At 41.8% G+C, this 14435-nt stretch overlaps 1 protein-coding gene across 11 annotated transcripts in view; it reads left to right on the forward strand.

The window, feature by feature from the left end:
- FYB2 (FYN binding protein 2) overlaps nucleotides 1-14435 on the forward strand; it is a 132941-nt gene that overhangs the window by 78985 nt on the left and 39521 nt on the right. For 10 of the 11 annotated variants that reach the window (XM_055585767.1, XM_055585765.1, XM_055585769.1 and 7 more), the window contains exons 6-9: nucleotides 1889-1923; nucleotides 4443-4474; nucleotides 8000-8099; nucleotides 9806-9965. In XM_055585767.1, the coding sequence (XP_055441742.1) occupies nucleotides 1889-1923; nucleotides 4443-4474; nucleotides 8000-8099; nucleotides 9806-9965 (327 nt within the window). The remainder of the gene's footprint in view (nucleotides 1-1888; nucleotides 1924-4442; nucleotides 4475-7999; nucleotides 8100-9805; nucleotides 9966-14435) is intronic. The other variant, XM_055585770.1, reaches the window with a different exon arrangement.

Genomic DNA, 14435 nt, shown 5'->3' on the forward strand with positions numbered 1-14435 from the left:
TTGGGAGCAAGTTTTGATGGCAACACTTACTGTTGAGAGAACATCCACTTTGTTTAAATTAAAAAAAAAAGACAGTATCAAGTTATGAATGCATTATTAATTGTGTGTGTATTTTCTTTGCTTATTAGCCTTAGCAAGTAAGTTCTCTCTGGGCCTTGGTTTTCTCATTTCTAAGAATAATATCTCCCTCCCCATCAGGTGACAGGTAGAAGCAAAGATATCATGATTTGTTAATTCTTTCAAAAACACAGAAGGGTGAATAAATTGAAGGAGGGAGAGAAAAGGAGATTATCCTTTTTTAAAGGTGGAAAATAAATCCATACTTGAAAAGGATGAGGCCAACTGCATCATAAGCAGATATTGGTAAATATTTTTAAAGCAAGTAATAGAATAAAATGTGTTGATTCAAAAATTGGTGAAAACAAGTGTATAATTACCAAAGTACTCTTGCCTGGAGAATCCCATGGAGGGAGGAGCCTGGTAGGCTAGTCCATGGGGTTGCACAGAGTTGGACACGACTGAGCGACTTCACTTCACTTCAAGTACAGGTTATTAATCTGCCACACAGAATTTTAGGTCCTTGTGTCAACAATCGTATGCAGATAGTCCCTAAAAAGAAACTGATTTCATTTAAATAATTTATGAGTGAATTGTATATGTAGAGTAAAAGTGGCTGAAATGTGTGTTGTTTGATCAGTTCTATAAACTAAACCTTTAGGACTCCAGCAGCAAGAAAGAGAAAAAGAACAGGGAAAGTCTTATTTATTATGTACGTGTATTCACTATCAGTAGGTGAAATGTTTATAGAAAACTTTTAAGCAAAGAAAAATTAAATTAGCAATTTTATTTTAAAAATATCATTTTCTATACAATGTCTCGGAGAAGGCAATGGCACCCCACTCCAGTACTCTTGCCTGGCAAATCCCATGGACAGAGGAGCCTGGTAGGCTGCAGTCCATGGGGTCGCTAGGAGTCAGACAACTGAGCAACTTCACTTTCACTTTTCACTTTCATGTATTGGAGAAGGAAATGGCAACCCACTCCAGTGTTCTTGCCTGGAGGATCCCAGAGATGGCGGAGCTTGGTGGGCTGCCGTCTGTGGGGTCGCACAGAGTTGGACACGACTGAAGCGACTTAGCATACAATGTCTGGTGCTCTACTAGAGCACCAGACATTTCTTACATCATCTACTTGAATCTTCCCATGAACTCTGGAAGGCAGATACCAGTTGGCCCCATTTCACTGATAAGCAATCTGAGGTTCAAAAAAGGGAAGTAATTTGTCTGTAATTCCACAGGTAGGAAGGGGCAGGACTGAGCTCTGAACCCCAGTTCTTGCTACTACTTATATTAATTAATGATTAAGTTTGGCATCATGTCATTAAATAAAATCCACAAAACTTTTGGAAAAATTGAAAGGTATTTGAGCCTTAGTTGACAGCCAGCTGTACCATGGAAACAAAATGCTTATGGAGCCACTTTTAGGCACACTGTGGAGTTGGATTTGATGAAGTGGGACCTGGGCTTTTGTGGCCTTATTTCCTTTCCCTTTCCTTTCAAGTCTGCCTTCTGATTGCTACCACTCAGTTGCAGTACTTTCTCTTCATAATGAAGTATGAATCTGCTTAACAAAAAGAAAACTGACAACTGTTTCAAATGTTTTCATTGACTGTACTTTCCATCCTAGAAATCCCCAAAGGAAAGATACCAGGATCAATGTCGTGAGAATTTCCTAAACCTTGTAGATAAGTTTCCCATACATTGATTGTTCTGAGGGTTGAGAAAACTGAACTTTGCCACCATCCATAATTACTTTAATCTAGGGTACTGTATAACAAATGGATGCTATGAGAAATTGCCTTGAAATAATTGTCTCATGTTTATTTTAGCAACTTACGAAGTCAGAATTGAAGAACTCCGAAAGGTACAGTATCTTTTCTTCTTATCAGCTTCATAGCTAAAGCAAGTGTGCAGAGCTGATTCTGAGGTAGTTTCTTTCATGAGGGAGGAAAGCTCTTTGTTTTGTGTTTCCCTGCAATTTCAGAGGCATTTTTAGACTTCACCTGCTAAGATTCTGAAGTCTGAGCCCAGATTGATCGGAGACAGAAACCGTGTTAGGATGGGAGAAGGCGGTGATAACGTATTCCTGGCACCTGATGTAAGGTGGTCAGTACCAACTGGCCTCTAACAACTGTCCCTTCAGGAGAGAAGAGTTCCTCGTCACATGCCAAATTTGTATATCATGTGCTTCCATGAGAATGACCAGACCCTTGAAAGCATATTTTTTGGACTTCTGGTGGGCATAGTGCTAGCAACTTGATTAGGGCCCAAGCAGAATCATGGGCATTGATTCTGGTTTCTGGCTATGTGACCTGGAACCTCCATTTCTTCACATGTGGCCATAGGAACACCCCCATCAGAAGTCACTGTGAGAATGAAAAGAGGTAAATTCAGGCAAACAGTTTAATAGTAAGTGCTGGAATCTATCCAGGCACTTTACCTCTCTGAGCTTCAGCTGTGTCTTCTGTAAAATGGTGTGTTCTCTGGAATGGCAGGAAGCATAAGCCTTGGGCAGTAATAGATGCTCAATAAGTAATGAGACCAACAGTTCCACTGAATTGCTGAGTGAACTAAGCTGGATGAAGCAGGTGAGCACCTAGTCCAGCACTCAGCACACAGTAGGTACTTACTGTTCTAACTGGGTAAGTTAAGGTACTACTCCTTCCTCACTGGGTGCCTTTACTCGAGGTCCTTCATCTTTCTGCTTTGTTTTTCTTATGATTACTAAAAAGGATTGTTTATTTGTGATACACTTTAGAGACAGAAAACTAGAAATGATTATTATTCCTATTAATGAAAGTAGAAAGATCCTTCACTTACCTGGCAGTATCAGCAAATGACAAACTTTTCTGCACAATGGAGCTTTCCAAATGACTACAATTTTATCCCATTCAAAATTTTAAAAGCATGAAAGTATTTTTCTTTCAACCTTCAGACATGTATTATGTTCATCTCATGTTTTTGAGCTCGGTGGCTGGAACCTGATTTCTCCATTTCTTGATGACTTGGAGTTCTCTGAAACATAAGGGCTGAATGGGCACTGTTCATGTTTTTCTTGATATGCTCTTAGGCCCTTGTAGGTGTTCAGAATGAGTTGCCTTCACACCAAACTGCCATTGTCTATATGCTGTAGTTGTTTTATTATTTCTACCAATTGTTATTTCCTTCTCCGGTCAACCTCTTTGTGTCCAGCTGTGAGTTTCCATGTGGTCCAGTACACACCAGGTCCCTGTCTGAGGGCAGGTACCTGTGTATATGGTGGCTCAGATGCAAAGAATATGCCTGCAATGTGGGAGGACCCGTGTTTGATCCCTGGGTGGGGAAGATCCCCTGGAGAAGGGAATGGCTACCCACTCAAGTATTCTTGTTTGGAGAATCTCATGGACAGAGGGGCCTGGCGAGCTACAGTCCATGAGGTCACAAAGAAGTTGGACATGACTGAGTGACTAACACTTTCATTTTTTCACCTGTGTGTACATGGCATCATATAATCCTCATAGTCACCCTGTAAGCTGGCATCACTGCTTTTTACAGATGAGAACTCAAGGCTCAGAGAAGTTAAATAACTGTAAATAATGTAGCAGAGATATAAAGCAAGGTCAATCTAACTTATTCCCATCCTAACAAGTTCCCATTCTAACTTGTTCCCATTCCTAACAAGTGTTCCCATCCAATCTGTTAGAATTGTGTGGAAAATGAGAGCCAGTTGTCCCAGAATGCAAACCGTGAGGCTCTCCTCAAAGGAAGGGATATGAGCTCCTGGGCATGGACTCTGCGGCAGCGTTTTGGATGCTTATTTTCTGTTCTCTTCGGGTTCTTGGCTAGATTCCAGATTGTGAGTGATATGTGACAAGTGACTAAATGAGGGACTAGGTTGTGGTCACTGGGGCCTAAGTTTAATGGTGCCAAGTCTAGATCATACAAGAGCTGATTTTTGATCAGGTAGTGTGTGATCAGGAAAGGAAGAATGCCCAACATGGCTTGCATACTTGCCTGTACCAATTTTGCTCACTGGAACATTGCTCAAATATCACAATTCCTATTTGCTCATGGGGTTTAAAAGTTCTTTATTCAACAGAGGCATTCCTGGATAGGCATGCAGAGAACAACTTAATTTTCTAAGTCAAATTATACATTACCTCTGGCATGCACCATGACTTTAGAAATGCCTGTTTTTTGGGGGGTTTTTTATTGATCTTCAGCTCCACTGGCAACAGTCCATGAAGCATTCTGTTGTCAGCATCTGCTTTGCTCTGTACTGAGACCTCACTTGCCTCACCCTTTGGTCATGTCTCTAATGATCTGTAACCAAACAACAGAGGCCTGGTTGGGGTTTGACGTGGATAGATTTATGAAAATGACCATTTTCCTCTTTACTTTCAGGCTTGGAAGAGTTTTTACCATCAAGAACTTATGTGAGTTTTATCTTCAAAAGGAAAAGCATTAATTAGCCACTGACCCTCTGATGACAGAACTGTTTTTCCTTAATGGGCCAGTTGTCTCTAGTGCCTGACCTGGTTCGGCACCCCTAGTACCCTGCAAGGTGTCTGGTACAGAGAAGGTGCTCAAAGGTCCTGCCTGGCCTTTTGGGTTCACCTCATTCTAGCTCATTCTGTACTCACTCAGCAGAGGCTTGCTGAGTCCCCAACATGCTGGCCATCTGCTAACCACAAGGGCTGGGTGTTCCCTGGTAACTCAGCTAGTAAAGAATCCGCCTGCAATGTGGGAGACCTGGGTTCAATCCCTGGGTTGGGAAGACCCCCTGGAGAAGGGAACAGCTACCCACTCCAGTATTCTGGCCTGGAGAATTCCATGGACTGTATAGTCCATGGCATCACAATGAGTCAGACACAACTGAGCAACTTTCACTTTCAGGGGCTGGGGCAGTGACAGAGAGCTAGCCACTATGCTTGGGGGTTCCCCAGTGAGAGAAATACAGTCAAACAGGCATATGACAATCACGTGGGTCCCAAAGAATTGACAATTTCCAAAATGCACCATGCTGTTTCAGGTCTTTTGGCGTTTGCTCATTTACTTCATTTAGCCCAACTTAATGATCTGGCAGACTTCTACTAACCATCAAATGACCCCTCCTGTAAGAAGCCTTCCTCATTGTCCTCCCCGTGCCTTCCCCGTGGTGCTGCTGTAAGACACGCACGCTTTTGCACTCACATCATGTCCGTCCTTTGTTTCCTAAGATGCGAGTTCATCCTCACTCTCCCCTTCTCTGAGCTCCTTGTAGGCAGGGCCCATTTTTCTCGTTCTTGATCCAGACCTGGGCTTGGCATATAGCAGTGCTTTTGCCTGATCCTTCAGAGTCTGCCTGTCTCTCTCACCACCTACCCATGGAAGTTATTTATAATGCATTAAAATAAACATGGCCTGTGAGCTCTGGAGGAGCATGTTAGCCTCAGCATTTCCTGGCTGAGGCTAAAAACACAGAAGCTGGATCATGGAGGAAAACCCTTCTTCATCTCTATCCTTGAGCTCCTGCCTGACCTTGAATTCATGAGTCCTGTGATTACCCTTTGGCACCTAACACAGTGCTGGGCACAGAGTAAGCACATGTCAGATGATTAGCTACTTGTTCAACATTTATTGAGCTTTTTCTCTGTTCAGACACTGCTAGATTCTCAGGTACAGAAATGAATAGAATGTATTCCCTATACTTAGTTCAGCTTAAGAATGAAGACCAGAGTGGTGGGGGTGAGGGGGTCAACTTGGAGGGGAAAATGACCATGGAAGTAGGAATTTACAATATCAGATAATCACTGTTAAAAGTTATGAAAACACAGAAGTGAGGTGGTAGGCATGCTTTCTGCAAGAGTGACAGCTGAGCTGAATCATGAAAACATGTAGGAACTGGCCGGGTGAAAATGGCAGGATGCATGTTCCAGGCAGAGGACAAGGTGGGGGGCAAAGATGCAGTATTGCAAAGTGAGGCCAGTACAGGTGTCCACGAAGAGCTGGATGATGCTTGAGCATAAAGTGCAGTGTGGAGCAGCAGGAATGAGGCCATATACAGAGCAAGATCCAGGAGGACCTGCATTCCCTAATTAATCATTCAGACCAATCCTGTCTGGTGGAAATACAATGCAAATCACATATGTCACTTAAAATGCCTCTAGTAGCTATCTTCTAAAATGCAAAAAAAGAAAGAAAGAAAGAAAGAAAGAAAGAAAGAAAGAAAGAAAGAAATGATCCTAATATATCCCAAACATTATCATTTCAATTAGTATTAAAGTTTCTACTGAAATATTTTAGATCCTTTTCTTCACACCAAGTCTTAAAGATCCAGATGTGTTTTACACAAACAGCTTGAGTTTGGACCGTACACATTTCAGATGTTCAAAAAGTCACATGTGAACAGTGGCCTCTTGGACGGCACAGTTTTAAACCTTATTCTATAAGTCAGCGGAAGCCACGAAAGAGTTTTAAAGCAGAAATAATATACCCCTAGCATTCCTAGGAGTCACACATTAAGTGTAATTTGACAGTTATTTATGGAGATCCAGCCATGTAGAAACTACTGGACGAAACCCGGAGGATAGAAAGATGGATTACAAAGCACATGTACATCAGCAAGGCAGGTAAATGCCTTAGGAAAAATGTCAGCAATGGGAAGAGAAGCCTTGGGTAATTCTAACTCAGCAGATGCTGTGATGAAGAAAAGGACACTGACAGTTATGAGAGCCAATTACATGCTGTAAGCAGTGTTAGGCTTTCAACGTTTTTATCACATTTCACTTTCATGGCAACTGTGGAGACTAGCATTACGACTTTTCATTTACAGATGGAAACATTTGACTTTTAGAAAGGTTCATCTTAGGATCTTAGAGGCAGAATAGGGGCTCATCCCAGCCCTCCCTCCACAGCCCCTGTTCTAGACCTAGTGGCCTTAATGGTGGAGAAGAGTCACCAGTCATTGGATGAATGAGACTCTCTAAAATTCTTCCCATTGTCACAGAATATTTCTCTCTCCTGGTGTTTCTCCTTCCTGCATGACCACTTCTGCTTTTCTTTGACGGCTCTCTGTCTCTGCCTTCCATGTAAACGTGGTTGTAGAACTCTCTACTTCACTATGTTGCCAGAAACAGACGTTCACATATGGATGCTGATGCTGCTCAGTGTTCTGTCGCCGGTCCTCAGCTTGTTGACTGTACTCTTCACCTTGACTCCCCCCCTCTACTCCTCCACTGCAGCTATTGTCAGTACACAGGTGTGTGGTAGTCATGCCTTTTATGAGGGAATACTAGCTGGAAGACTTTGCTACTGCGGGTTACAAAGCGTTAGTGCTGGGGGTACACACATGAATTAACAGAGCTCTGATTTTTAGTGTCAAGGAAAAATGGAAGATCCAGAAGCAGATCTGTAATTTTAATATAAAATAGAGGGATAAAAGAGAGTCAGGCAATACTTATCAGAGGGGAGCTGATTTAGACAGACTGGAAAGGGTGCTCTGTTTCTCTGCAGTGTAAGATGTGGAAGGCAGGACTGAAAAAGCAACTAGCAAATATGAAGGAAGAGTTGCTTAAAATAGGATGGAAAGTTTGGGTAATTAGAGTGTAGATTAGTAAAACATGGAGACAAGAAGCAGAGAGGATGGAGTTGGAAAGAAGGGTGGGGGCCAAATCACAGTGGGGCTGATATTTTATCCATCAGCCAATGGGAAGTTAGATTTTAAGCAAGAATTCACTCTGGCATTGATTGGAACAGCCAGAAATGCAGGGAAATTTTCTATAGTTGACTTGATCCTGGTCCTCTCATCTTTAAAGAAGAAGAAAAGGAGGAGAAAGGGAAGGAGAAGGGGGAAAGGGAAGAGGAGGGTTCAGCTCTGTTTAAATTCATTTCCCTCATTCACTTCATTTAGGATTGAGGGGTACACTACCATCAAAACTCTCTCATCTTCACTTTTTCCCTGGTATCGCTTCACATTTCAGACCCCAAAACGAAGATGAAGATAAACAAATGAAGGAAAAAGAACCATACCAATTGAAACTTCAAAACACAGAAGATCTACATTTAGACCATCTTTTCAAGGTATCTGTAATTCTAGGGTTCCAGATCAAACAGTCCAGGCCATCCATATAATAGGTTCAGTTCATGGAGTGACTTTTTAGAAGCTGAACCATGCAACTCTCCAGAAAGACAGAAGATGGAGTGGGTGTTGGGTGTCTTATAAAAGAAATTGATGGGACAAGAACACTGAACTCTAGCCTCTGATTTCTTATTAGCTGTGAAGCAGGTCTCATAAACTGGGCTGAGGTTAGTATGAGTTCAGCAAGACACCCGGAGGGCAAATTCAAAGAGACAACTCAGGTGCCCACCCTGCTCTTGTGGGACCTGATGGGAAGGCCTCCTGAAGTTCTGTGCTCTGAGGCTCTGCTTAAGAGGGACCTAATCTCTGAGCTTAGGCATCTCATGTGTAAAATGAGTATATATAACCCCTATCTGATTACCATCCCCAGTCCCATCCAAATTGTCTTATTTTTGATAATGAAATAATGTAGATGAAGGTGCTTTGTAAGCTGTAAGCTACCATGTAAATGAAGTATATTGTTGTTAATTAACTGATCAGATAACACTGATTGTTGATAGGAAACACTGTATACGTGTATATCCACATCCAATGGACACCATCTCCTTCAAAACAGTCAGAGGCTTAAATAACAGATACCACCGGGGCTGTTACCAGGGTTCAAAACATCTGGGATGCCTGTTTGAGATGGGCCTATCACATTACCTGAAATTGCTCCAGTCTCACGTGCAGGGCTCGGGTAATTCAGACATCTTGGTGGTGGTATGGGCCTGAACTGAGGTGTAGGCCCAGAGGCCTCACTGGAATAGGTTGAGTGTTTACAGAATATAAAAAAGCATAATTCAGAGAAGTCATTAATAATGAAAGATAGGGACCAGAGACAGGGGAGTGACATGATGTGTTAAGATGGGTGGTGGGACCAGAGATCAGGGAGGGGTTCATCAGGAGCATTTCATGATGAGAAAGGCAGCAGAGGAGCATGATTAAGGGTGTGTGCGTGCTCAGTCAGTCAGTTGAATTGACTCTGTGCAACCCGATGGACTGTAGCTCGTCAGGCTCTTCTGTCCATGGGATCCTCCAGGCAAGAATACTATAGTGGGTTGCCATGCCCTCCTCTAGGGAATCTTTCTGACTCAGGGATTGAACCCACATCTCCTGCAGCTTCTGCACTGCAGGTAGATTCTTGACCACTGAGCCACCAGAGAAATCTGATATGATTGAAGATACTGACCATGAAAGAGCAGAAGCAGGCATGTGCCCTTTTCCAGTGTATCCCTGGCAGCCAAAAGCAAAGGGCTCTGGGATCCAGTCCTGCCTGGGCAGATGACTAGCTGTGAGACCAGAGGCCAGTTATTTAACCTTTCTAAATTCTTTATCAAGAAAAATCATGGTATTTTTTGAATGAGATGTCATGAAGATCAAGATAAGATAAGATATATCAAGAGCCTATTCCATGGTCAGCCTGCCATTATAAGCCTGATTGCATCCTGTGGGCCTGCCTCCAAGCCAGACACCCGATGGCTATTCAGAGGGGAGCAAAAGACATTGTATGTGCCCTTGTGAAACTTAGAGAAATGAGACTGTGTTAAATAAAACAACAAACAATGGCTAGCTGGGAGGAATGAATGAATACAGAATAGCATTAGTAGGCGAAAAACCAATAGTTAAGTCAAAACAGTGCAGGACTGTCCTTGTTGCATGGGTTTAGGTGGATATCTATGAAGAGATACCGGGGAAAACCCAGATGGCAGAAGACCACACAGGTGGGAGAATCATGCCGGCCAGAAAGCAGGATGCTGCGATGGACATCATCCAGGTGGAGGCTTGTCCTGAGGACTTCCAGCCGGCCAGGCACCCCATTAACTACTGTGAGTTTCATTTTTTCCTGGTTCTTTTTACCATTACTGAATTATTTTAAAGCTGTGTGTGACCAAGATTTTAATTGATTTTATAAATATTCACCTAGCATCTATTATACATCAAATCACTTGCCTGAGTGAGGCAGCTGTCCTAGATTTAGAGGTAGAAGGCCCGAGTTCAAATCAAGGCTCTTATACTTTTAGCTGTGTAACATAATCCTTCATATTCCTCAATTTCTTCATTTATAAAAAGGGATCATAATATAGATTTCACTGGGGTTTGGCACAGACCAAATCTGACAGTATGTTGCATAATAGGTACACAATTGAATGTTTACTCATTTCTTCTTATATCTCCCAGAACATGTCGTTTTTTGTAGACTCAAGACATTGACACATTGATGACATAGTATGATACGATTATTTGACTTTATTCAGGTTGAATTTTTATCTTCATGTGAGTCAAAACTCTTGATTGCAAGTAACTGTAATAAAATCATATTGCATTAAGCAAAAGAGCAGAAGGAGGCTCACCTAGAGAAGGTCTGGACATGGCTGGACTCAGGGACACAAACAGTATCCCAGGGACTTAGCATTACTTTTTTTTCTCCTGGCTTTGTCCCCCTCCCTCTTGGCTCCATCTTCAAGCAAACTCTACGCCTGTGGAGACAAGTTGGCACCTGGCAGTGACAGATTTACACACTATCTATCCTCTTGGGAACCCCAACAGAAAGCTGGAAATGTTTATCCTCTCAACAGCTTTAAGAAAAGGTCCAGATTTGAGTCTTACTGGCTTGATTGTGTCACATGCCAGTCTCGATCCAAGCATCATGAATGTGGGATAGGATGCTCTGACTGACCCAGGCCTATGTCATAAATTCATATCCGTAGCTGGAGGCAGAATTAGTTTACCAAAACAGTATCATTTCAGATTGAAGGATTTCCCAAGTTAAGAGCTGTTATCATAGGGAAAAAAGTAGACACTGGATAGACAAAACAGATGTCTACTCAAGTCCAATAAGCCATGGCAAACCACTGACATGTTATAACGTGTTATAATCAAAGTTATAAGAATATATTACAATCATAAGATTGACTCAGGCCCTATAAAATCTGCCTCTAGGCTAGTTGACTGCATCCCTGCCATGCACTTCCTTCCCTACACACTGTTTATTCTAAGTTAACTGACTGTGTCATGTGCTTAAGTGCCCTATCACTTTGCCTGAACTCTTTCCTGTGTCTGAAATGCCTTTCTGCCCACCCTCTACCTGCTGATGTCTTAGCTATCTTTCAGGATCTATCTCCGAAGTCAGTTCTTCTGAGGACCTATACTCCACTTTCCCACTCTCCAGGGACCATAATTGTTCACTCCTCTCTGTTTCCAGGACACCAAAACAGCAATGGAATGACCAGTTTCCCATATTAGGTTTTCGTTCTTCAGTCACTAAGTTGTGTCTGACTCTGCGACCCCATGGACTGCAGCATGCCAGCCTTCCCTGTCCTTCACTATCTCCCAGAGTTTGCTCAAACTCACATCCATTGAGTCAGTGATGCCATCCAACCATCTCATCCTCTGTCATCCCCTTCTCCTCCTGCCCTCAATCTTTTCCAGCATCAGGGTCTTTTCCTGTGAATCGTCTCTTTGCAAGGTGGCCAAAGTATTGGAGCTTCAGCATCAGTCCTTCCAATGAATATTTAGGGTTGATTTCCTTTAGGATGGACTGGTTTGATCTTCTTGCTTTCCAAGGGACTCTCAAGAGTCTTCTCCAGCATAATTCAAAAGCATCAATTCTTCCGCATTCAGCCTTCTTTATGAGATCCAACTCTCACATCTGTACATGCTACCGGAAACAGCCTTTGTCAGAAAAGTGATGTATTTGGTTCTTTTTATTTTTTTATTTTATTTTATTTTTAAACTTTACATAATTGTATTAGTTTTGCCAAATATCAAAATGAATCCACCACAGGTATACATGTGTTCCCCATCCTGAACCCTCCTCCCTCCTCCCTCCCCATACCATCCCTCTGGGTCGTCCCAGTGCACCAGCCCCAAGCATCCAGTATCGTGCATCGAACCTGGACTAGCAACTCGTTTCATATTCAAACATTTCTGGGACACCAAACCACTATGTATTAATCCTACAACCCTGGGAAGTTCACTTAGTTTTATGTACACATGGGGACAGTACTATTTATTTCCCAGGGCTCTTTGTCAGTGCATATAAAGTATCTGGTTCATTGCTAAATAACTGTCAGTTCTCTTTGCTCACTTGCTTTTCTAAAGCAATTACAGCATGCTTTACTTTATAACTCATGGTGTACACGTTTGTTTCCCGTGGTTCACTGTGAACACCTTGGGGTCAGAGACCGTTTGACATTTTTCTCTGTATCTGCAACCTGCAACCAACAAAACTTTGTTAAAGGAAAGAATGAAATAATAAATCAGACTTCAGTGAGAGAGTACAGTAGATTTGACAATCTTAATGATTCTTCGGACTAAAACAACTAAAGTGAAGAAGAAAATTGGGGGTGGGGGGACAATTCATTAAAGCATCACAGAATTGACTTAAATGGAAGTATCCACATGCCTGCAGGAACCAGGAACCCTGAGAAATGAGTGAGCACCAAAGCTGCTCTTTCCCTGAGGCCTTTCACTGAGCTCTGAATCCTTTGTTCTCCTGTTTTGAATGCATGGTGTGCAGAGGACAGGAGCTATATCCCAGGGCCTGACCAAAGTGAGTGTATAATAGGAGCGTGCATGTGTGCATACCCAGTCATATCCGACTCTTTTGTGACCCCATGGAGTGCAGCTCGGCAGGCTCCTCTGTCCATGGGGTTCTCCAGGCAAGAATACTGGAGTGGGTTGCCTTTTCCTCCTTCAGGGGATCTTCCTGACCCAGGGATCAAACCTGTGTCTCCTGCATTGGCAGGTGGATTCTTTAACACTGAGCCACCAGGGAAGCCCATACAATAGGAGACTCCTGTATAAAGTTGGGACCTCAAAGAATTATGTCCACACAGAATGGATAGCACTATGCCTGTTGTTAACAACACTATATTGTGTACTTATAAATTTATAAGAGTAGACCTCAAGTGCTCTTAAACAATAAAATTTTTTTTTAAAAATTAAGAAATAGGACAAATAAAGACATTTCTAATAAGATAAATCACACATGAGAAAGCACAGAGGCAGTACTAAATCAAAAGCCACGTCTTTAGATGAAAAATGGATAGACTAATTTGGACTATAGAAAAAAATGGAAGGGCGGAAGGGGAGGGAAACAAGCTGAAGTAAATAAGAGTTAAAGGAGAGGCCTGAACACAGGGCTGAAGACATTTTCAAGCAATGATGTGTTGTCCTTGAAGAGTCACTGCAGATCTAGGGATTACACTATGTTGCAACAGTCTGAAGAAAATTCTTCTGAGTAATCTGTACATACTGCTAAAGCACACAGCGAGTCTGTAATAAACTTGTGCTAAACCCCCTGAATAGTTCTCTGCAATACTTGTGATGAGGAGCACAAAATTCTTAGTCAAGGAAAGTGGACATGAAAACAGAGAGGAAAGTTATGAGGAAAAAAAAATATACAGTTGTTTTTCTAATTTCTTCTATATGAATAGGTCTCTTTCGAAAAAAATGAACAGAATAAAAAGAACCTCTTCCTTCCATTAAAAAAAAAAAAAAAGAAGAAGAACATTAAAGACAAACATCAGGGAGCAGAAGGAAATTTGCTCATTTGCTCCTGGTGCTGGGTAAAGGAAAAAAAAATATGTTACCATCTGATCCTCATATTCACTTTGGGAAAATTTATTGAGCTCTACTCATGATTTGTGCCCTTTCCTGTCTTTCATACTGTAATTTTACTAACGTAATTGTCAAAAGACAGACATAGAGTGTGTATTTTCCAAACAAACAAAAAAACAGAATGAAGAAAAAGAGAAGAAACCTCAGTCAGTCAAACACAAGGAAAATGAGGGAAAACAGAACAAATAAAATGTATATAATAAAACACTAAATATATATTTCAAAATATCAGTAAACACTATAAGCATAAAACTCTCTAATTAGAGGACTGCTGCTGCTGCTAAGTCGCTTCAGTCATGTCCGACTCTGTGCGGACCCCATGACGGCAGCCCATCAGGCTCCCCCGTCCCTGGGATTCTCCAGGCAAGAACACTGGAGTGGGTTGCCATTTCCTTCTCCAAAATTAGAGGACATATGCTTTCAAATCATTCAATATTAAAAATATTTAAGGGCCTTTTATGTCCCCAGAATTTTTCTAGGTGTTGGGGGTATAGCAGTAAACAAACCAGACAAAAATTATGGAGGTTGCATTCTGATGAGAGGAGACAGATGATAAACATATAAACAATAAAATATTCACTATGTGGAATTTTAATAAATATAGAAAAAATAATAATGCAAAAAAGAATTAAGGAAGTAGGTAGAGGAAGTGGACGTTGTAGTTTTAAAGGGCT

The sequence above is a fragment of the Bubalus kerabau genome, chromosome 6 (assembly GCF_029407905.1).
Source record: "Bubalus kerabau isolate K-KA32 ecotype Philippines breed swamp buffalo chromosome 6, PCC_UOA_SB_1v2, whole genome shotgun sequence".
Classification (NCBI taxonomy): Eukaryota; Metazoa; Chordata; class Mammalia; order Artiodactyla; family Bovidae; genus Bubalus; species Bubalus kerabau.